The 25,131-nt window shown below is 37.9% G+C and overlaps 1 protein-coding gene across 9 annotated transcripts in view; it reads right to left on the reverse strand.

Moving 5' to 3' along the window:
• The window catches only part of PPARG (peroxisome proliferator activated receptor gamma), a 144,651-nt gene that overhangs the window by 64,137 nt on the left and 55,383 nt on the right, over nt 1–25,131 (reverse strand). The window contains exon 1 of one of the 9 annotated variants that reach the window (XM_073009836.1): nt 18,116–18,374. The exons of the other annotated variants lie outside the window; for them this stretch is intronic. Within the exon in view, the coding sequence (XP_072865937.1) occupies nt 18,116–18,197 (82 nt within the window). The 5' untranslated portion in view covers nt 18,198–18,374. Of the gene's footprint in view, nt 1–18,115; nt 18,375–25,131 lie in introns of those variants that run through there. 9 annotated transcript variants of the gene reach the window in all.

Genomic DNA, 25,131 nt, shown 5'->3' on the forward strand with positions numbered 1-25,131 from the left:
ATATAAAAGGTGGGCTAAAAGCCTCCAACACTACCACTAGGGCACAGGAAGAGGAAGAACCGCCAGCAAAGCCCTATTGTTTAAACAGGACTACGCCTAAAACAGATGTCCTGTTTTAAAGGCCTCTGGAAAAGGAGAGTCCACAGCTCCTCTTGGTTACTCATTCCAATGCTTAATTGCTCTTTAGCAGCCAGGAAAGTCTATGTCTTATCTGGCATTTCCCCAACTGTGTTATACATATGTTAATAATGTTCCTTTAAAAATAACTAAAAACAAACAGAAAAAATCTGGTGATCAAGTAAATTTAGGCAATGCTAGGTTAAGCAAGGTTAAACAGGTTTACTGTGAGACTTCTTAAACTAACAGGCTAATGTTCACGAGAATACACAAAACAGAGAAAAAAGCACAGTGTGCAATATTTGAGGAGTTTAATATGTGATGGAATATAGTTTGAGAAATGATGATCTAACCTATGTTAAAGTTTGCAACTATCTCTTTTATCCCATTTTTTAAACACAGTGATCATCCTCTGCACATTTGCCTTTTATCACACGTACTTGAAATGTATTCCTAAGTTGTTCCTCAGTTTTTCTTTAACTTTAGAATGACTAAGACCAAGGATTTATGTTGGTTAAAACAGTAACAAAACCAAGAGAGAAAGGATTTCTTAAACTACACAAAAAGGAACACTGTGAAGATTAATGCCCCTTCTGTAGAGATGATCATAAGTACTTCCTGACAGGAAAAAAAAAAAAGTACCATAGAAAGGATCAGGAATCAGAATGACATTGAACTTCTCAACAGTAACACTAGAAGCTAGAATATCAATAGAACGATGTTGCTAAAATTCAGAGAAAAAAGAATTTCCAACTTAGAATTTTAGACTCAGCCAAATCGTCCATCAAGTATGGGAGTAAAGACATTTTCAGAAAGACAAGGTGTCCAGAAAAGTTACCTCCCATGTACTCTTTCCCAGAGTTCCCCACCAGAACCAAGGAAGAGAAAAGATGGGACCAGGAAACAAAGGATCTGAAACACAGGAGAGGGGTGGAAGGTGGTCCCAGGCTACAGATGCAGAGCAGCCTAGAGAAAAAGCAGGAGGAAGAAGGCCAGGTGGGATCACCTGAGAAACCAGAATGCCTGATATGTTTGACACTTCGAGAGGAGTTTCTATTACTCTGTCAGAGAGCTTGAGGATGAATTAGTGACGAGCACATAGCAAGAAAAGACAACAAAATGAGCAATGACTAAGTGAAAAAAAATTAACTCCAAAAAAGTAAATAGCTAAGCAGGACAGGAAACAGAATCATAGCACACTGCTTGGCTCAACCTTAAGTAGCACTTTCAGTTATTACAATGTAAGCACAGACAACTGATTTAACCTCAAATTACAAGTAACTACACTATGAAGACGGAGGGGAGGGAAAAGTATGTGTTTTGGAAAACGAAGTATGGTAGTAAAAGGACTAAATTATTATCTTCCACAGTAAGAAGTCAATGGATAAGAATACAATTATAAAAATAATAGTATAAGTATGCTATGATGATTATTATCATTTTTGAGACAAGGTCTCTCTCTGTTGCCCAGGCTGTCGTGCTGTAATGTGATCACAGCTCACTGTAGCCTCAAACTCCTGGGCTCAAGCAATCCTCCGACCTCAGCCTCCTCAGTAGCTGGGAACACAGGTGTGCACCACCACCGCTGGCTAATTTTTCAATTTTCTGTACAGACGAGGTTTCACCATGGTGCCCAGGCTGATCTCAAACTCCTGGGCTCAAGTGATCTGCCCGCCTTGACCTACTAAAGTGTTGGGATTACAAGCATGAGCCACTACGCCTGGCCAATAGTGTAGGTATGTTATTCTAGAGGTAGGAAGGTAAATGCCAGAAGAAATATGTGAAAGAGTTAAAATCATTGCCTATGAGGAGTGGGATTTAGCTGTGGGACTGTGAGGATCTCTTCTTCACTGAAAGCTGTAGCTATGTACAAGTGTTATTTAGATAAAGGTAAAAATTAAGCTAAAATTCAGTATCTTTTAATTGTAATATCTTTCCATGATTTCTCCTAACAGAGGGAGTAAGTCTATTCCTTGCATGTGTTACCGTTCTCTTAAAAGGGATTATCATGCAATCATCTGGAAAACTGGAGATAATTTTAATGTAGTTTCAAGTAAAATGAAAGAAAATCAGAAAATAGTTTTGATACTTGAACAACAAATGGCTCTCCTTTTGACTCAAGCATTTAAAAAAAAAATTCTACCAACTCACTTCTTTTCCTTCACATAGTATCCTGAGTTTTGTTTAGTGAAGGAGGAAAATACTCTGGAACCCATCAGCAGAAATACAATTTAGTAACAATAGGTAACAATTATTAAGTGCTTGTTGTAAACAGTCCTATGTTGTTATACACAAATATTATTATCACCTAACAGATTAAAAATATTAGACATAAAAAGGTTAAGTGATTTGCCCAATGTCAAATAGGTATTGGGGCTAGAGTTTAAATTCTGTCATGGTTTCTCTGAATATAGAACCCTTATTTTGGGCACCATGAATTAAGAAAATGATTAGAGGCTGGGCGCGCTGGCTCACGCTTGTTATTCCAGCACTTTGGGAGGCCAAGGTGGGAGGATCACCTGAGGTCAGGAGTTCGAGACCAGCCTAGCCTACATGGTGAAATCCCGTCTCTACTAAAAGTACAAACATTAGCCAGGCGCGGTGGTGCAGGCCTGTAGTCCTGTCTACTTGGGAGACTGAGGCAGAAGAATCACCTGAACCCAGGAGATGGAGGTTGCAGTGAGCCAAGTTCATGCCAGCGCACTCCAGCCTGGGCAAAGAACAAGACACCGTCTCAAAAAAAAAAAAAAAGAAAAAAGAAAAAAAGAAAACTATTAGAAATTAATTCTTTGGTGTGTCATTTGCTTCTTCAATACAAACAAATGTATTTTCATTTTATTGTCTACTTAGACTATATTCAAAACCAAATTCGATGTTTCTGTGGTTTGATTTCCCATTGATAGCTTTGAGATTAAAACATTGCAATATGTATTTTTAGCTACAAATTTCTTTATAATAAGCCAGAAGGTCTCACAGAAAATTTTCAAATTCAGATCAACAAAGAGTATTAGAAAGACCATGTTTTTTATTATTATATTTTATTTAAATAATAATTCTTTTTTGAGGCAGGGTCTTACTCTGTCACCTAGGTTGGAGTGCAGTGGCACAATTATGGCTCACTGAAGCCTCGACCCCACTGTGCTCAAGAGATCCTCCCACTTCAGCCTTCCAAGTAGCTGGGACCACAGGCATTCACCACCACGTTCATCTAAATTTTTGATTTTTTTTTTTTTGTAGAGGCAAGTTCTCATTATGTTGCCAAGGCTGGTCTCAAACTCTTGGACTCAAGCAATCCTCCCGCCTCAACTTCCCAAAATGTTGGGATTACAGGCATGAGTCACTATGCTGGGCCCATGTTCATTTTAAAAAGCACATTTTCTCTTGCATGAACCACATCTTGTCTAGGGAGTTTGCTTACGCTGGTCCTGAGGTATCAGGACACAGAAAAGATTACAGGATTATGCCCTCACCAATATAACCATTTCTTCTGCTTCCTCAGCAAAAATTCACTACGGTCAAACTAGCTCAAGCTTGGTTCCTCTGCTAAAAGTACCTTCACACATTTCTAAACGGAGATGTTACTAATAATCTAATTAGGACTAAGGCTAAATCTGTTGAACAGTTGCTTTGGTTTAGTTGAAATTCTACTTTGTCTAGCACACACAAGTAGCACATGAAGAATGAACGAAAGTTATTCAGAAATAAAAGAGGGGTATCATTACAGATCTCACTGACATTAAAGGATAATAGGCTCTATGCTCACAAATTGATAATCTAGGTGAAATGAACTCATTCCTTGAAGGACCTAATTTTCCAAAACTCATACAAGATGAACTAGACAAGTGGAATAGGCCTACATTTATTAATGAAATGGAATCAATAACTAATAACCTTCTGAAACAGAAGGCACCAGACTGAGTTCACCAAACATTTAAGGAAGTGATTTCTACCAAACATTTAAGGAAGAAATGATACCAATTCTCTGAAATCTCTTTCAGAATATAAAAGCAGAGGGAATACTTCCTAACTCATTCAATGAGACTAGAATTCCCCTAATACTAAAACAAAACAGACATTACAAGGAAAATAAACCCTATAGACCAATCTCTCATGGACAGAGATGCAGAAATCTTTAACAAAGTATCAGCAAATTGAATTTAATAATGTATGAAAAGAATTATATACCATGACCAAGTGAGATTTAGCTGAGGTATGCGGGGTTGGTTCAACATTAGAAAACAAATTAATGTAATCTATCACACCCATAGGCTAAAGAAGAAAAATCACATGATCATATCAATAAATGCAGAAAAAGAATTTGACAAAAAAAGAGAACTTTCTAAACTTGATAAAGAACATCTACAAACAAAACCTATAGTTAACATCATATGTAATGGTGAGAAACTCAAGCTTTTCCACTAAGTTTAGGAATAAAGCAAGGATATCTTCCCTCACTACTGCTTTTCAACATCATACCAGAAGTCTTAGCTAATGCAACAAGACAAAAAAAGGAAATAAAAGGGATACAGATTGGGAATGTAAAAATAAAACTGTCTTTGTTTGCAAATGACATGACCTCTATATAAAAAAATCCAAAAGAACAGAAAAAAGTCTCCTGGACCTAGTAAGTGATTATAGCAAGGCTGCAGGATACAAGGTCAATATACAAAAGTTATAATGCTTTCCTATATACCAGCAATGAACAAGTCAAATTTAATATTAAAAGCACATTACCCCCAAATGGACACTACATTTTCCTCATGTCTGCTTTGTTTTACATTAGCACCCCCAAAAGTAAAATACTTAGGTAAAAATTTAATAAAATATATATGAAACCTATACAGGAAAACTACTACAAAACTCTGATGAAAGATATCAAAGAATGAAAAAAATGGAGAGACACTGCATGCTCAAGGATAGGAAGACTCAGTATTGTCAAGATGTCATTCATCCCAACTTGATCTATAGATTCACTGCAATCACAATAAAAATCCCAGCAAGTTGTTTTGTGGATATTGGCAAACTGGTTCTGCAGTTTATATGGAGAGGCAAAAGACCCATAATAGCCAACTCAATATTAAAGGAGAACAATAAAGTTGAATGACTGACACTATCTGACTTCAAGCCCTACTAGAAAGTTAAAGTATTAAGATAGTGTGGTACTGGCAAAAGAATGGACAAATAGATCAAAGGAGCAGAACACAGAGCCCAGAAATAGAACATATAAAGGTAGTCAGCTGATCTTTGATGAAGGAACAAGGGTAATATACTGGAGCAAAGATAGTCTTTTCAACAACTGGGGCTGGAGCAACCGGACATCCACATACAAAAAAAAAATGAATTTAGACACAGAGCTTACTCTCTTCATAAAAATTAACTCAAAATGGAACATAGATCTAAATGTAAAGTACAAAACTATGAAACTCCTTGAAGACAATATAGGAGAAAACCTAGGTAACTTTGAGCACAGATATGACTTTTTAGATACACCACCAAAGACATGAACCATGAAATAATTGATTATCTGGACTTCATTAAAATAAAAAAAAAGTCTGCTCTGTGCAAAACAGTGTCAAGAGAATGAGAAAACAAGCCACAGATGGGGAAAATGTATCTGTATAAAGCATATCTGATAAAGCAGGGGTTCCCAACCTCCAGGTCTGGACTAGTACCAGTCCATGGCCTGGGAGGAATCAGGCTGCACAGCAGGTGAGCTGCTGATGAGCAAGCATTACAGTCTGAGCTCCACCTCCTGTCAGATCAGTGGTGGCATTAGATTCTCACAGGACCACAAACCTTACTGTGAACTGTGCATGCAAGGGATCTAGGTTGCACACCATATGAGAATCTAATACCTGATGATCTGAGGTGGATCAGTTTCATCCTGAAACCATTCCCGCCCCACCCCAGTCCATGGAAAAATTGTCTTCCATGAAACTGGTCCCTGGTGCCAAAAAGGTTGGGGACTACTGTGATAAAGAACTGTTATCCAAAATATACAAAGAACACTTAGAACTCAATAATAAGAAAGTGAACAACCCTGTTTAAAAAATGAGCAAAATACCTGACTAGACACTTCATCCAAGAAGATATACAGATGGCATGTGAACATGTGAAAACATCTTCAACATCACATGTCATTAGAGTATTGCAAACTAAAACAAGAAGGTAGCACTACAAATAGAATGGCCAAAATCTAAAACAGTAACACCACCAAATGTTGATGAGGATGTGGAGCAACAGAAACTCTCATTCTTTGCTGGTGAATGGTACAGCCACTTTGGAAGACAGTGTGGCCATTTCTCATAAAACTAAACATATTCTTACCATATGATCTGGTAATCACACTCCTTGGTAGCTATACAGATCAACTGAAAACTTAAGTCCACAAAAAATCCACACACAGGTATTTACAGCATCTCTATTCATAATTGCCAAAACTTGGAAGCACTAAGACATCCTTCAGTAGTTGAGTGGATAAACTACGGCTCATCCAAACAACGAAATATTATTCAGTGCTGCAAAGAAATGAGTTATCAAGTCACAGAAAGACACGGAAGAACCTTAAGTGCATACTGGTAAGAGAAATAAGTCAATCTGAAAAGGCCACATACTGTATGGTTCCAACGACATGATATTCTGGGAAGGGCAAAATCGTCAAGACAGGAAAAGGATCACTGGTAGTCAGAAGTTAGGGGGAGAACAGAATGAACAGGTGGATCCCAGAGGATTTTTAGGTCAGTGAAAATATTCTGTATGACACTACAATGGTGGATACGTGTCCTTACACATTTGTCCAAACCCAGACAATGTACAACACCAAGAGTGAATCTTAATGTAGACTATGGACTTTGAGCGATAATGATGTGTCATTGGGGGTTTACTGATTGTAACAAGTGTACCACTTGGGTGCAGGATGTTGATAGTGGGGGAGACTGTGCATGGTGGGGGACAGGAAGTATATGGGAACTCTTTGTACTTTCTGCTCAATTTTGCTCTGAACCTAAAACTGCCCTAAAAAATAAAGTTATTAATTAAAAAAATAAAAAAAGAAGAAGAATGGTGTTTAGATCAGAAAAAAGAAGCTGGAATGTTTCTCCCAGCTAGCTCCCCCTTCACGTTTTGGTTTTGGCTTTGGCTTTGTAGTGATAGGGGAATGAAAACAGGGGAGAGGAGAGGAAAAGGAAAAATGAAAGGAAAGATCCAGAGGAGTGTGTAATGACTCAGAAAGGAGGGAGCCACCGCAGATCTGCCAGAGTACCGTTTCCCTGCTGCCCACCCTCAAACACTATAAAGGACTTCCTGCAACTGGGAAAAGACAGATGGGGTCAGGGTTTTAAATCATACTTTACTACTGAAGGTCCTCTAGTAGCTTGGCATTACCATAGGGGGAAAGCCACTTTCTTACTCAGAGTTGTTTTAGTCTGGCAAAACCATGTGACACTCTATGCTCTTTTGAAATTATATTTTCAATGTACTGTGTCAAGCACTCCTAATGGGAAGACAAGGGTCTTAAGCTAAATAGATATTGAGAACAAAAGTGTCAAAACAGATACAGCCAGATCACTAGTGGTTGTGAGCTGATTTGAAGATTTTCACTAGTTATACTACACAGTATCTTAACATGTATTACAATATGATATTAAAGTATACATAATAGACACTTCTCAAACTTTTAATCTTTCTCCTGAGCACTATAAAAAATATTCTAGGCTAGGTACAGTGTCTCACGCCTGTAATCCCAGCACTTTGGGAGGCCAAGGTGGGAGGATTACTTGAGCCTAAGAGTTCAACATCAGCCTAGACAACATAGTGAGATCCTGTCTCTATAAAAAGTTTTTAAAAATTAGCTGGGTGTGGTGATGTGCTGTGGTCCCAGCTACTCAAAGAGGCTGAGGTGGGAGGATCACTTGAGCCCAGGAGGTTGAGGCTGCAGTGAGCCATGATCCAGCCTGGAGACAAAGTGAGACCCTGTCTCAAAAACCACCACCACCACAACAAACTATATGAAAGCATTTGATATAATTCAACATTCACTCTTAAATTTTAAAAATAAAAAACCTCTTAGGAAGGAGAGGGAACTTCGTTAGTCTGCTAAAGAATACGTATAAAAACCAAACAAATAAACAAACAAAAATCCTAGAGTGGCCATCATACCTGATGGTGAAATATTTAAAGCTTTTCTCCTGAGATCAGCAACAAGGTAATGATACTATCATTACTTCTCCTCACCACTGTACTGGAGATCCATCCAATGCAACAAAGGAAAAAGACACAGAAGAATTGGAAAAGATGCAATAAAACTAAAACTAACATTACTTAGAGATGACATGACCGTGTTTTTTTGTTGCTGTTTCTTTCTTTTTTTTTTTTTTTAGATGGAGTCTCACTTTGTTGCCCAGGCTGGAGTGCAGTGGCATTATCTTAGCTCACTCCAACGTCTGCCTCTGGGGTTCAAGCAATTCTCCTGCCTCAGCCTCCCAAGTAGCTGGGATTACAGGGGCGTGCCACCATGCCTGGCTAATTTTTTGTATTAATTACAAAAAATGTAAAGACAGGGTTTCACTATGTTGGCCAGGCTGGTCTCAAACTCCTGAGCTCAAGTGATCCACCCACCTTGGCCTCCCAAAGTTCTGGGATTACAGGCATGAGCTACCATGTCGGGCAGACTGTGTTTTTAAAAATCCACAAACAACTCCATTACAGTTAATAAAATAATTTAGCAAAGTTGCTGGGTACAAAGTCAACATTCAAAAACCAATTATATTTCTATAAGCTAGCAACAAGTAGAATGTGAAATTTAAAAATTATTTTTGCAACAGCATCAAAACAATAAAATATCTAGGGGAAAAAAATCTAACAAAATATGTGTAAGATCTCTATAATGAAAATCCAAAAATACTACTTCAAAAAATTAAAGAAGAAATAAGTGAAAGGATAGTCCACATTCATGGATTGAAGGACTCAATATTGTAAAATTTTCAATTATTTCCCAATTTATCTATAGATTCAGAACAATTACAACAAAAATCCCAGCACTTATGTGTGGTAACTGATATGCTGAGTCTAAAATTTATAAGGAAATTCAAAAGGCCAAGTGGCAAGGCAATCTTGAAGGGGAAGAGCAACGCTGGAGGATTTATACTACCAGATATCAAACTATTTATAAAGTTACAGTACTTAAGGCAATCTTAATTGGTGTAAAAATACAATGCAATAGAAGAGTAAGTCCAGAATAAATCCCAGACCTATATGGTCACCTGGTTTATGACAAAAATGTCACTGCTGGGGAGTGGGGAAAGGATGATCTTTTCAATAAACGAAGTAAGTCAACTGGATATCCACATGGAAAGAGATAAACCCTTACCTTACAACATATGCAAAAATCAATTCTGTGTGGATTATGGATCTAAATGTGAAATATAAAACCAGAAAACTTTTAAAATAAAAACTAACACACTTTATCAACCCTGGAGGAGGCAAAGCTTTCTTCAAAAGGATATAAAAAGCACTTACTGTAAAAGAAAAATCTAGTATATTAGACTACATTGATTAGAAATGTCTGCTTATTAAGTAAATGAAAAACCACAGAGAGTAAGAGAAGATATTTACAATACATGTATCTGACAAGGTATGCTTTAGAACATTTACCTAAAGTACTCAATATAAAAATGTGTGAAAGACTTGAACAGGTACTTTACAAGAAAGGATAGCCAAATGGACAACAAACACTTTTTAAAGTGCTTAACTTTTTAGACATCAGAAAAGGGGAGATTAAAATTAGAATATGATACCAACACACCCATCAGAATGGCTAACGTGAAAAAGACAGAGAATGCCAAGTACCAGTGATGGTGTGGAAGAGCTAGAACACTCATACACTTCTGGTACAAGTATAGATTCCTAGAGCCCTGTTCAGAACTGTTGGCAACATCTCCTGAAGCTCAACATACTCTATCATTGGCTGAACCATATACTTACCAGAAATGCATACACTCCTTCACTAAGAGACCTATAGGACAATGTTCATAGCAGTACTATTTGCAATACTGAAACCCATCTGAATGCCCATCAACAGTAGGATAAATATGTTGTGATACATTTATACAATGAAACACTATACAGTAATGAGAATGAAGTACAATTACATTCAATAGTGTGATTAATCTCACGAACAAATGCTAAGCAAAAGAATCCAGACACAAAAGAGTAAACTATGTATAATTCTATTTACATAAAATTCAAAACCAGGTAAAACTTATCAATGAGTGAGAAACAGAATAGTCACAGGGCTTCTGGACTGCCGGTATTGTTCTGTTTTTTTTTTTTTTCTTTTTTTTTGTCTGGGTGCTAATTTCACAAGTATGTTCACTTGTGAAAATGATTTGGACATTTTTCTCCACGTATATTATACTTCAATAAAAGAGTTAATTAAGAGACGATGTTCCATATGGGTCCTAGGAGTGGGGGATGACAGAAGGAAACATGCTGACAAACCAAATAAGCAAAAACTCTTCCAGTTGTGTTAAAAGGACTGTCATAGAATTTTAGGACATTCACTTAAAACTTATTCAATTCAGAACTCATCAAACAGTATTAAGGCCAGCCATGGTGGCTCACACCTGTAAACCCAGCACTTTGCGGGGCTAAGATGGGAGGACTTCTTGAGGCCAAGAGTTCGAAACCAGTCTGGGCAACACAGCCAGACGGTGTCTCTACCAAAAAATAACAAAAAGAGCAAAAAGAAAAAAGAGGAAAAACTGTATTAAAATTATTCTTTTTTAAAAACCAATACAAGCATTTTAATAAACTATCCGTTTTTGTAACCAGCTTCCTTGCACAATGAAGGCTAAATACATATTCAACTAAGGACTTCAAATCAGCGTAAATGGTGGAAGTAAAAATTCAAAGGGTGTACATTTTATCTAAAAGATTGAAGTAGGCCAGGCACAGTGGCTCACATCTGTAAACCCAGCACTTTGAAAAGTGCAGGCAGGCGGATCACTTGAGATCAGGAGTTTGAGACCAGCCTGCCAACATGGTGAAACCCCGTCTCTACCAAAAATACTAAATTAGCCAGGTGTGGTGGTGGGTGCCTCTAATCCCAGCTACTTGGGAGGCTGAGGCAGGAGGATTGCTTGAACCCAGGGGGCAGAGGTTGCAGTGAGCTGAGACGGTGCCACTGCACTCCAGCCTGGGTGACAGAGACTCTGTCTCAAAATAAATAAATAAATAATAAAAAAAGAAACAGTAAATAGTAAAAGTTTTGTTTTTGCTTTAGAAATGATATATTTGGTCAGAGACTGGAATATATTTAGCAAATAAAAACAGATCAGCTTGGAGGAGATCAGCTTGGTATTAATAAGTCAACAAGACCTGATTATACTTATTATGTGCTTGGCATTTGTGGAATATAGAATAAAACATGGATCTTTTCTTCAGTGACTATATGATTTGGCTTAGGGAATATACAAAACAGGAAATAATACCAGACAGTTCTAACTCAGTTCTAACTCAGGGTTAAATTGTGTGATAGAAGTCATAAATGTTAGAGGATTCTATTCTTTCATTTAGCAAGTATTAATGAGCACTACTATTCAGGTATTTGGAATACATCAGTGGGTGAACAAACTAGACAAAGATCTCTGCCTTCATGCGGTTAACATTCCAGGGAGATGAAGCAGACAAGCAATACATACAATCCATCAATAAATTACATGGCATGTTAGAAGATGATAAACACTTTCTAAATAGGAAATTGTAGAGTAGAAGAGGAAGGGAAACGGGGAGGAGAGGTAATTCCCCTGTCCTAGGATGGGGAAGGCCAAGGTCACCCTCACTCGAAGGTAAGATTTGAGCCAAGATTATAGGGAGTTGACACAGGTAGCCCAGAGGATGTCAGAGGAAGAGGGTCCTGGACAGGAACAAGAGCTAGGGCAGGTGCACGAAGGTAGGAGAGCATCTGGAATGTGGGAGGAACAGCAAGGAGGCCAGCATGCTTGGAGCAGAGTAGGTGGAAGAGAGAGAGAAGGAGAGAGAGAGGACCAGAGGGGTCAGTTGGGGTGGGGCAGGGCGGTAGGGGCCAGACTTGGGCTTTTGTTACAAGTGAAATGGGGAACCACTGCAGGGCTGTGGGTGGAGTGACGAATCTGACTCACATTTGAGCATTATCCCTGTGGGTGACTGGTTGAGACTAGGCTGTTGTGAGGTTAAGATGGAAGCTGAAAACCCCATCAAGAGACCAGTATCCAGGCACAGACGGTGTCCTGGACTGGGCTGAAGGCAGTGGAAGAGGCAGAAGAGAGATATTCTGAACACATTTTCAGTTTAGAGGAGAGAGGGAGCAATGAACAGCAATGCATTCAGAGAATGCTTCACGGAGTAGAGGTTACTTGAAGCTGACCTTGAAGGACAGGGAGGATTTGAAAAGGTGGAAGAATTAGGAAAGGCATTTCAGGATACACTAGGCTTGGAGCAAGGGTGAGTCGGGCTTACTCTTGGGACAAAGAGATTAGTGTGAACAGAGCAAGGCAGGCCAATACCTGGAATGTGGTGAGAAATAAGGTAAAATACATAAAGTATGCCTGGATTATAAAGAACTTTGAAAGACAGAGAAAAAGTGTCTAGATTTCATAACATTCACTATGGTGCCTTGAAAATAGGCACTCAATAAATATTATTAGACTGATAATAAAGATAGGCATTTTAGGACCATTGGCAGTTTGCACTGGATGACAACGTTTCTCATTTAGAAGGTCAGCTAAAAGGCCGTATAAAAACCTGGCATGAGGTGATGAGGAATAATTCCCTCGTAGGCAATTAACAGTTGACTGTTTTAAATCTGCTTTGCAGTATTAACCACAAGTGCCACTCACCACTTGTGGGAACCTCGATCTTGTGTTGGCAATCCCTTGCTCAAATAAAAATTAAACAGTTTAAAACACTGTGTACTCAAATAGCCACGTGATCTTGATTCTGAGGTTATAAGAGTTGGATGGCAGTTGCTATCAGTTACATGTGCAATTTCTTCGTCTCTAAATTAGTTACAGGTGCAAAACTGCATTTACCAAAAACAAAACAAAACAAAACAAACAAAAAACAAACAAAAAAATACAATCTGGTAAAACTTTACAGAAACTTAATTCCATTCGAACAAGTCTAATTCATCATCACCTATATTTTCACAAATATTCAGCACTAGTAGATGGATATGAAGCATTTACTGGACAACCTCTAGTGCCTATTTTAAGCGTCCAAAGGGAGCTAACAGGACAGAAGCTCTGTATCACTTTTGTTGATCTCAGATAATGAAGAAATTTACTTTGCTCAGATTTCCTCTATCTCAAGGAATATGTACCTAACAGAAGAGCTATGAAGATTTTAGAAATTTTCCCAGGGTTATCCAAACAGAGTTATAAGTGAGAATGCTGACAAAAATAGTAATATATGACAACCTCTATGAGAGGTATAAAATTGTTTTTCATTTAATGACCCATGTTTTATGCTGCAATTGGCAGATTAAATGGATAGTTGCTGTCAGGGAGCTTTCAAGACAAGTTGTATTCCTTAGAGATAGTAGGAAAATAAAATTAAAAATGAAACCCTGTATTTTCTTGTAAACAGCTAATGTAAACGATATTTCTTTGGGGTGTTTCCTATAATTCATAATTTTGGAGGAAAATATGAGACAAATGACAGTTTTCAGAAAAACAGTGATTTTCAGAGTCTAGACATCTACAAAATCTGCAAAGTACTGGTGACGAAAAAAGAGGTTAATCAGAGTTAAGTCAGAAAAAAATGATAAAGCTAGAGCCATACTCAGAAAAAAATTAATACAGACAATAGTAATATTCAAGAAAAAGGACTTGAATTCTAATTACATGTGAAATTATGGAAGTCAGGGGCAGGCTGCGATGGCTCACGCCTGTAATCCCAGCACTTTGGGAGGTTGAGGCAGGAGAATTCCTTGAGCCCAGGAGTTCAAGACCAGCCTGGGCAATATGGCGAAATCCTGTCTCTACAAAAATTACAAAAATTTGCTGGATGTGGTGAGGTACGCCTGTAGTCCCAGCTACTAGTGAGGCTGAGATGGGAGGATCACCTGAGCCCAGGGAGGTTGAGGCTGTGGTGAGCTATGATTATCATGCCTCTGCACTCCAGCCTGGGTGACAGAGTGAGGCTGTTTCTCTCTCTCTCTCTCTCTCTCTCTCTCTCTCACACACACACACACACACACACACACACACACACACACACAAAAGAGCTGTGTCAATAACTCAAATCTTTTCTGGACTTCTACTTCAGTGTATGAAAAACATTATAATCTAAGTTTCTCAATGCCTCTGAGAAGAAAACATGTAATTGTCACTCTCATTTAGGTCAAAAGGGCAATTTCAATTTCTTCATAGACAAATATTTAAGAAAGTGGGAGATAATATCATCATTTAAAAGAATTAGACACAAAGATGCTTTCTCTAAGTTTGATCATCTCCTTCTCAAAACATGCACAGGAGATCATGCAGATGTCCCACTTCATTCATATAACTGCCACTTACTCTTATGCAATAAAGAGTTCTGCAGTTTTTGTTTTTCCATATTCCTTAAAATTTAGGTGCTTTTTTTGAGATGAAGTCTCGCTCTGTCGCGCAGGCTGGAGTGCAGTGGCGCAATCTCAGCTCACTGCAACCTCTACCTCCCGGGTTCACGCCATTCTCCTGCCTTAGCCTCCTGAATAGCTGGGACTACAGGCGACCGCCACCACGCCTGGCTAATTTTTTGTGTTTTTAGTTTTTTGTTAGCCAGGATGGTCTTGATCTCCTGACCTTGTGATCCGCCTGCCTCGGCCTCCCAAAATGCTGGGATTACAGGCACGAGCCACCACGCCCAGCCTTTTCTTTTCTTTCTTTCTTTTCTTTTTTTTTTTTTTTAAATCAGAGCCTTCTATTCTAGCCACAAGTGATTAATGCCACAAGGCTAAAGCAATAAATTCCATATAGGGCTCTAGATCTACTTTCACAAGTATTGTGCCATTTAATCCTCCCGTTAATCCTGTGTATTGTTAATATATGTGGAAACAGAAGGCCAGAAAAGAAAAATGGCATGCTTAAATTCACACAGCAAATATGTGGCCAAGATAGGATTGGTCCTTATATTCCCTGGTACTACATGGGTCCCTTTAAACTTCTGGAAAGGCGAAAATTTTAGTTATCTAAATGTTTCTGAATATATAGTTGCCTGGAGCTATGTAACCACAGATTAAGTATCCCTCAATAAAAATGGCGTGCAATCAATCACTCACTCCTATCTCAGGAGAGACTCATTTTGAAGGATTGTCTATTGCAGCATTTATCATGTCTCCAAGGCATATTTCCATTGCTCAATCAGCTCCAAAGGACAAGTGTGTCATCATCTTTCAAGGCTCTGGTGCAACAACTTAAAATTGTAGAATTCACACAGGACTAAGTCTGGCACTCAAAGCAGGAGGCATATTCAGCTTGAGCTTGTGGAAGCTTCCCTTCAATCTCGCCAATTTTTACTGGTGGAAATGGTTTCAGAGCCAGCATGAGGTTACTTGGGGTTGCTTGAGGAGCTCTTGATAAAAAAAAGAAAGGGGAACAATATAAAGGGGTTACAGGCACGATGGAGCCTTGGAAAAAGCATGGAAGTCCTCTTTGGGCATAAAGTGTAGAGGAGATTTTTAATCTTTTTTTTTTTTTTTTTTTTTTTTTTTTGAGACGGAGTCTCGCTCTGTCGCCCAGGCTGGAGTTCAGTGGCCAGATCTCGGCTCACTGCAAGCTCCGCCTCCCGGGTTCACGCCATTCTCCTGCCTCAGCCTTCCGAGTAGCTGGGACTACAGGCGCCCGCCACCTCACCTGGCTAGTTTTTTGTATTTTTTAGTAGAGACGGGGTTTCACCATGTTAGCCAGGATGATCTCCATCTCCTGACCTCGTGATCTGCCCGTCTCGGCCTCCCAAAGTGCTGGGATTACAGGCTTGAGCCACCGCGCCCGGCCTAATCTCTTGAATATAACCAATCTACCTGGATATCTGAGTCATTCACACGAAATGTGCCACTTTTTCTTAATAGCAGTACCCAACTATTTGCAACACTCCCAATTTCACTTTGCCTATGATCAGGAAGAAGCAGCACGTAAGAGGACTACTGTACCCAGGCCAAATACCTCATCTCCCCAGTGTTCAACTCTGCTGGCCTTGGCTAATGATGATCATATATCTAATTTATTTGTAAGTCTGTCTGTTTTGGAAGAGGTGGAGCAATTATTTAAAGGTCATTTACAAAATACAGTAGGAGTAATAATCATAGGTCTTTGGCCTTTAGGAACTCACATTTTTAACAGAGAAACAGTGCTTATGAAGAAGGAGTAGCCAGAGACCCTGTAAGACAAGGGTTAAATTATTGGTACAAAATATCATTTTTAATTGCTAATAATTTCATTCTGTACCATGTTAATTAGGAAGAAAAGTACTGGATCATTCTTTTAGAGGAAATTGAGACTCAAAAAAATTAAACTCAGGGTAAATTCAAAGCATAAAGTTAGAGATTAGCACAGAATGAAAACTAACTTGAATCACATAACCATCCCTTACCACAAATAGTACTTGCCTCTCAGTTAACCTATTTTGTTGATATTTGTTGTACTGCATTCTAGACATGTTCTTTGAAAATAGACAAAACTATCAAATTTTGACTCAAGAACTATTTCACAGTATAGCCAGGACATTCTGCCCTGAGGCAGGCTAAATTAATAACTGAAGAAAGATAGCAACAATGTTTTTGGCTTGCAGAAAAACAGAATAACAGCACTTTATGGAAAAAAACAAAACTCCTAGTTAAGAGGCTTAGATGATAGAAATACATGTTGAAACAAATTACTGTAATAAAATAAAACAGTATTTCAGGAAACATTTCTTACTAATTTTTAAAAAGCTTTATATTTTTAAAATGATGACTAATATGTTCAAACTTCAGGCTTCCAGGAAAACGAAAAGGTTAAAATCTATTTCAGCAATTAAGTGACTTAATTTTAATGCTTTAGCACCTATATTATAAAACATGAATCACACTAGTTAACAATCTATTTTTACATAGCATCTGAGAAGAGAAAAATAAAATGAATAGAAATAAAGACATCAATATCAGACAAAACAAAACAGAAAAAGTGGTGCTAAGAAACTCCAGTAGAAGGAGCTGTAGAAATGGAGAACTTACATTTGGCAATGGCCAAGAAAGAAATATTGAAAGGGAGGTATCTGATTCTGACACACCTGAAGAGAAGTAATAGGTAGTCACTTACAATAGGCATTTACTGTTTGAGGAACCTCATTTTCTTTATGCATAAAATATGATGCTTGGAACAGATCTTTTTCAAGGTTCCGACAATCCATTCTGCAATGTATTGGGCACTATGCTAGGAGGCATCCTCAGAAATCTAATAAAGAGCATCACTTGGTCCCATACTCTGGTAAATCACAATTCTTTGGGAGAGCTAAAGTGCCCACACAGTATCTAGATTTCAAAGTAGAACAGAAAAGAACTGAGAGTACTTCAAGAGGAACAAAAGTGCTGCAGGAGGGAAAAAAACCATTATGAGAGATCTCTAACATACAAGATGAAAAGAGGAAAAAGTGACCCTTCAAGTCTAAAAAGCCCTTATGTATTCTTGGGAAATCTATGCAAACTCAGGAAATAAAAATGAACAGGATTGTTTTTGGATATAACTATACTGTTAGCGCTTAAAATTCAGGAAATGGGAGCCATGCACAGAGATAAAATACAGATTAGGTTAGGTTTCCTTTTTTAAGGATCTGAATATGTTTTTAAGTGAATGCGATAGCAGCGGGCTAAGCATTAAAACACTGGAGTGTACACATGATAGTATTAAAACAAACATAACTTGGAAGACAAACTACAAGAGCAATTTTACCCTTACATAAATGCCCCCACGTCCCCAGTAGCCATATCTGGAAGGAACTTTACCTTGTGATATGTTTGCAGATAGTGTATCAGTGAAGGAATCGCTTTCTGGGTCAATAGGAGAATCTCCCAGAGTTTCACCCATACCAGCATGGAATAGGGGTTTGCTGTAATTCACACTGATATTTTGTCTATATCTAGCAAAAGATCAATCCGTTAAAAGAAAAAGACTTGAAGTAACAGAATTTGTGAATACACCCATGAGTCAAGACATCAGTTTCCAAATATTTGGGAGAGATGGGAATAAACACAGAAAGGACTGGGCTTGAATTGGCTGGCACTGTCCTGTTAGGAGCCAGCTGTGACAAAAAGTTGTGTCATAATGTTGTTCACTGCTTTGGCAAGACTTGGTACATTACAGGGAAAATATTGCCACACTGTCTCGCCAGTGACCCACATGTTCGGTGTCTTGTGAGGGGCGTGAACTATACTGTATTTAGAATTATCGGAGCAGAGACTGTTCAATATCCACTTGCATTTTTAACTGTCGTAAAATTCACATCAATTCCTTCTTAAATGGAAAACTTTAAATCTCTTGCTTATGAAATACCAGAAAGCTTATTTGGGCAAAGTTTTCTTTCAATGTCTATTCCTGGTTGAATCTCTAATCATGTGATTTGAAGAAAATTTTGGAATTCAAATACATATCCATAGTTTAAACGTTGGTATTAGCATGCTACCGAAATGTTATATTCCTAAGGTACTTGTTCTGCTGATTTGTGAAGCCCAAAATGATACTGACTGCTATCCAAATTCTGTAAAATTAAATAGTTGAGAGAATGAAGAAGGGTTTGATATGGTTTCGATTTAAATATCGGGTTTGCTTTCTTAAAAACTTCAGCTTATCCATCAATAGCAACTACAGCAATGTTACATCAGCTGATGTTTGAATATCAATTGATGTTTAAATGATAAGTGCTATGTCATAATGAAAAAATGGAGTTCTCTGTGAGAAGAGTAACACATCACCAGAAAAAAATAGACTTACGCTGTTAGGTTGGCGAGGAATTGTGGTCGGTTTTGTAATCAGGAAAAAGCTGGCTTCTTGCTCAAGGCCTTTGCCCTTTTTGGCAAGGAGAGACACTAGCTGTGCCAAATTACTGATGTGGGAGCAGGTCTTGTCACATGAGTGGCCTACTAGAATCACAGTGACTTTGCGGACTTTCAAAGATGTCCCCACACAGGGCAGTATATGAGAAGGTAATTAATTCTCTGAATTATATTTATCCTGATATTCCCTGAGTAAAATAAATATATATCTGGTTAATCTACATTGAGTAACTATTCATTCTTCAAGGGGACTAGTAAAAGTGTCCTTGTCAATCATGGTGCAACAGCTTGATGGGGAAATGCTGGCTGGCTCTGAACAGCACAGAATAAAGTGGGGAGTTGGGCAACTGTGCCATTAAGCCCCAAAACATCTTTATTAAAGGAATCCAAGTTAAAGCAAAACTTGGGTTTGCTAATTTGTCCAAATGACTGCAGTGATTACGGTTGTGTAAAATTAGTCTTCTCTATATTCAGTTGAATTCTCAATAAAGGCGCTTCTTCTTCCCTCCCCATGCTAGGAAATTTACTTATACTACAAAGTAATCCAGACACAATGGCACAATATTTAAGGATATGACCGAATCGAACTCCAGTCCTATACCAGTCTCTGTTACTCTTTGGCAACATATAGATGCAGTCTTTCCACCTGTCCTCAAAGGGAATCACTTCTGGACTCTTCACCTACTGCTACTTCTATTCTCTTTTTTCTCAGACACCATTCAACTTCTGAGTCTACTGGGTAGTGAGGCCTTCTAAGCCTCTAATAGTTCCCATACTGTGCTTTAGCTTCTGAAACATAAGATTATATATTTTAACAGTTTATTATTCCATAGCATCAGAATCTGGTAACACCTACTCCTATAGCACCCACCACATTCTGACATTCCTTCTTACCCCAGACTACGTTTTACTTGAAAGCAAAAACCTGTCTTACTCATTGTATTTCATGCATTTGTTTGTTCAACAAATATTAACTGCCAATATAATATGTGGCAAGCCTAAAGCTAGGTGCTAGGCATACAATGATGAACAAAATGGATGTGTCAAAAAACAGTCAATTAGCAAAAACTACAATTTTAAGAAACACAGAGCCTGCCACATAGCAGCTCAGTAAATGTTGCTTACACTTTTGGCAGCATACACAAACCAAGCAACACACAAAGCATCCCTACATTACTAACAAAACAGTTATACAATGTGGATTAATCATATTTTATGTTAATGATAGTCACACTGCAGTGCTAGATCACTTACGAAATAACTTGCTCACATGGACATTCAAATGAATGAAAATAATGATGGATGAGCCAATCTCATCTGTATCTCATTATGTATCTGTTTTGTCTTTAGATACTGAAAAGACTTATTTTTACATTTATCCATCCCATCATTCATCAAATACCTACTAAGCACCAGGTATTGATCTAGGCTTAGGCAGTAAATAATAAGCCAAGGTGTCTATACTTAATGAGTTCACATGTAACTATATCAAAATTATCCAAATATACTTAAAAGAGTGTTCTTCTCATTTGCTTAAACCTGAAGGTCAATTGGCATGCACTGATATGAGAAATAATATATTTGTTTAAGTAGAGTCATTACTATCAGTAAACAGTGTATGATCATCAGATAATTTATAAGACATGCATGTGACTATCCCTGTCTTCAAAGCCTTAAGACTCCCCCAGTGTCCTGCCCTTTAAAATATTGATTGGAAGGATATTATAACCAGATACATAAAAGAGCATGCTGGTGATTTACATAAGATCTTAGAACTTTAGATCTTGCCTAGGGTGCTCTGCACACCAATGGGTTGTCAGCACTGTGCACATCAATGCAGCAGTCTATTGCTCTTCATCCTATGGACAGTCTCTTTGCAGGATAGTCCTTGGTGATGTTACAGAGTGAGGACGAGTGGTGAAAGGCCACTTTCCTTATGCACTAGGTATTCCTTCTGTTGAGGGATGTAGGGTTCTGTGCAATGTAGAGGTTGAGAAGAGTGCCATCTCTCCTAGGACTTTGGAGACAGAAGGGTATGGATGTGACTTTGAGTATACCACCACAGCCTCAGCAGAAGAAAGAATGGGGATAATGAGGAATTATTCTATATTATGAGGAGGATGAAAAGTTAACTGTACCCCAGTTCATGACATTTGAAAAAACTGACCGTTTGGTATTAGAGAAAGCTACTCTTCAACATTTAGTCTTCAATATTACTTCACAGAACCTGTCTTATGCTAAAAGAATCTGAATACTGTTCAGCCAAAAAAACTCTCCACACTTTGGTACTTTTAGGAGAAGGCAATTCAACCAATAAAAGCTATGAATGATTCAATAACAAAAAGTAAGAAAAGGTCTAAAAATCTATAGTTAATAAAATCATGATATTGAACCTATATAGTTATTTTTAGCATTATTTGGTGTTGGGATGACTTACATAAAACATTCCCATAATATAGAATATTAAATATTTTGGGGCTGTACTATTCTTGAAAGCTAATGAAAACTTTGCTCTTTTTTTTGCTATAAATTTGGAATTTATTCTCTAGAATAAATTTGAATTTTTAAAATTGTTTAAATTGCTTTTTTTTATGTGAAATAAGCTATGTCAGTATTGGTATAAAATTGTATTTACAGTATTTTTTTCTTTTGCTGTAACCTCATTTTAAAATCTGCTTCATTTAATTCTGTAAGTGCTACTATCACTTATGCTAGCTTCTAAAAGGTTAGGAGTTTATATCTCATTGTATCCCTAGAACCTAGCACAGAGTCTCTGGTTGGCATTAAAACACACATATTGTTTTTGTTGATGATGAAAGTAATGAAAGAACAGCACATCCATATCATATGTATCATTCAAGAAGAAGTTTAGAGACCTAATGAAATGATAATAGCATCCATTTTCTTCTTGTTCCAATTAAGATGTAAATTTCTGGATGATGCTCCAATGGAAGCCAGATAATTGCTAACAAGCAGTATGACCACCCAAGCTCATTTCTCCCCCTACCCAAAAGAATGGCTGCCTTTTCCTAGTGCAATTAAGATTGGCTTGGAACTTTATTTTCAAGTGGTGGTTGCATCAGTTCAGGGTTTCTTCATAGTCACAGGGGAGATACAACATGGGAGAAATGCTGGGCCAATGAGACACTCCTTTGAGAAGAACAAATAATCCTGTATCCCGGATGTAAATTTCATCACAACTATCACAGCGAGCTGGATATTCCCATAAAAGCAGACAAAGGAAGGTCAATGTTCAATGCATCTGTGCCACTTTTTGAAAATTTTTTAAATTAAAAAAAATTTTGACAGCGGTCTTGCTACATTGCCCAGGCTAGTCTCCAACTCCTGGGCTCAAGTGATCCCCCTGCCTCAGCCTCCAGAGTAGCTAGGACTTCAGATGCTCACCACCACACTCAGCTGTGTCATTTTCTTTTTTTTGAGACAGAGTCTCACTCTGTCCCTCAGGCTGGGGTACAGTGGTACAATCTAGGCTCACTGCAAACTACCTCCACCTCTGAGGTTCAAGACATTCTCCTGCCTCAGTCTCCCACGTGTCATTTTTTTGAAAGGCGAATCCATTCTTCTTTAACCAAAAACTGTAATTTTGTTCAGATTTTCAAAAGTAATATATTTTACGAACATAATTATATTAAACAACTATATTGTTTTGATTTAAAGAAAAATAATGCTGCTGGGTGCAATGGCTCACACCTGTAATCCTAGCACTCTGGGTGGCTGAGGCAAGAGGATTCCTTGAGCCCAGGAGTTGGAGACCAGCCTGGGCAACAGAGTGAGACCCTGCCTCTACAAAAAAATAAAATAATTGGCCAGGCACGGTGGCATGTGCCTGTAGTGTCAGTTACTTGAGAGACTGAGGCAGGAGGGCTGCTTGAGCCCAGGAGACCGAGGTGCAGTGAGCTGTAATTGCATCACTGCACTCCAGCCTGGGTGACAGAGTGAGACCCTGTCTTAAGAAAAAAGAAGCCAACAACTCCAGTAAATGTGTATTTGGTATCAAAAAAAAAAGGTCTTCTTAACTCGGAAGCAGTAGAAAAGAACACTGACATTGGAGCCAGAAAGCCTAGGTTTTAGGTTCTTGCCTGGGCTCAGTCACAAATTTACTGTGTCAACTCTTTGGGTCCACATTTCTTATCTCTAGAATCAGAAAAAGGCCTTTTCACAAAACAGAATAATTCTTAACGTCCTTTTGAGTTTTAATGTTGAGACACTGAATAATATGATTGTAATTCATTTATTTAAAATTTAATGGAAATCCTCCATATTGTACACTTATTCATGTTCCAATCCTGAGTTACTATTTCCTTTTCATACCTGACTCATACATGGGTGACAGTATAAAAGGCACTTTCATCTGAAAAAAGTGTCTGATGGTAAATTAAAAGTCTCAAAAGGAAAGAACCAACCGAAAACTTCCTTTTCTGCCCCCCTTCAAAAGTTAACTTGCCTCCAATATCTGAAAAAGAGCCTAACCTGTCTAACCACTTTCTAGGGATCAACTAAACACTTTTCAAATTACTCTAAGTTTGAACCAAAGACCTGATGGTAACTTGTCGTTGCATGTAATATCTGAAATTCTCTAGTAAGCTGTTTTCTAGCATAGTGAAATACCATGAGCTATATTATCAACTGACACATTTTCATGTTGTGGGAAACCTAAACCTCTAAAACATGCATCTTTTTCAGTTTTCAGATTTTATCAATGAATTTTTCAAGATCAGTTATATGGAGGTTTATTGGGTAGCACATCCTGTCACTGGTGAAGCACACTGGGAATTCACAAAGGTTCTACAGCAAGCGTAGAGCCGTGGAGCTGCACTCAGGTTCAGCTGGTGTGACTTACCAGTTCTGTGACTGTACTAAAGGAAATTTATGGACTGTTGAAATCACGGGCTCACGAAACCTAATAAGAGGGAGATTAGCATATTCCAACTCTTAATTTTTGATATAAGAAAAATGAGTTCCAGAGGAATGAAATGATTTGCCTAAAGCATGACCTAGATAAATTAGCAGCAGAGTTTGAGCTAGAAATCAGGTATCTCGATTCCCAGTCCAAAGCTCCAAACAGTGCTCTATCTCATTAAAATAATGCAGTAAGATGTTCACATCAATTCTTCAGGTCAATGATCCTTAATGCCAACAGTCATGGTGGAAGTCATCAGCATGAAAGCATTTTTCTATGATGAATCACTTAATGTGGAGGAATTACCTATGAAAATGTCATTGTTCACCACAGAGTTTAGATATGGTGCTCTCTATAAAATACTCAATCATGACTTGGTAATTAAAATTTGATAATATTTGAACGTCAGTTCACAGAGTCATTTTGCTGACAAACGTTCTCTTGCCTCATTCACAGATTCTTCGTGAGTCATCCCAGCATGCTGGGGTTCTTCTGGCATGACGTTTTTGTTTCAACTGACAAAGTTCCTTGCTCTTATGAAAATGATCACATTACTATTTGAAAATTTCTACATCGAGGTAATAATACTCTTAAAAAAAACACCTTGGAGCTGTATAGTGTTTTTATTTCGTTTGAAACTCTCAACAATGCTGGGAGGTTATTCAAAGCAAAAGAAGAAAATAACAACAACTATTGAATAGGGTTTCAATGTGGAACCAGGTAATAGTTTTTGGCAGTAAAGCTTTGAGTAATTTGTCTTTATTCAAAACAAATAAACAGTCAAACAGACCTGGGTTTGCATTCAAGCCTTGTTACGTCTCTGTGCTGTTATCTTTTCAGAGTTGTGAGAATTAGAGATGATTTAAATAAATCAATGCCTGGAACAGAGTAGGCTCTCAAAATTATATTATGAATTCTTATAACCAAATCTTTAAATCTCATACATGACACTTTAGTAAAGCAATAAGAGCAGTCATCAAGCAACACTCTTCCAGCTCTTATGTTAAAAGGAGCTACATAAATATGTTTCAGGAAGAGGTGGTATACA

This window comes from Chlorocebus sabaeus, chromosome 22, assembly GCF_047675955.1.
Source record: "Chlorocebus sabaeus isolate Y175 chromosome 22, mChlSab1.0.hap1, whole genome shotgun sequence".
NCBI lineage: Eukaryota > Metazoa > Chordata > Mammalia > Primates > Cercopithecidae > Chlorocebus > Chlorocebus sabaeus.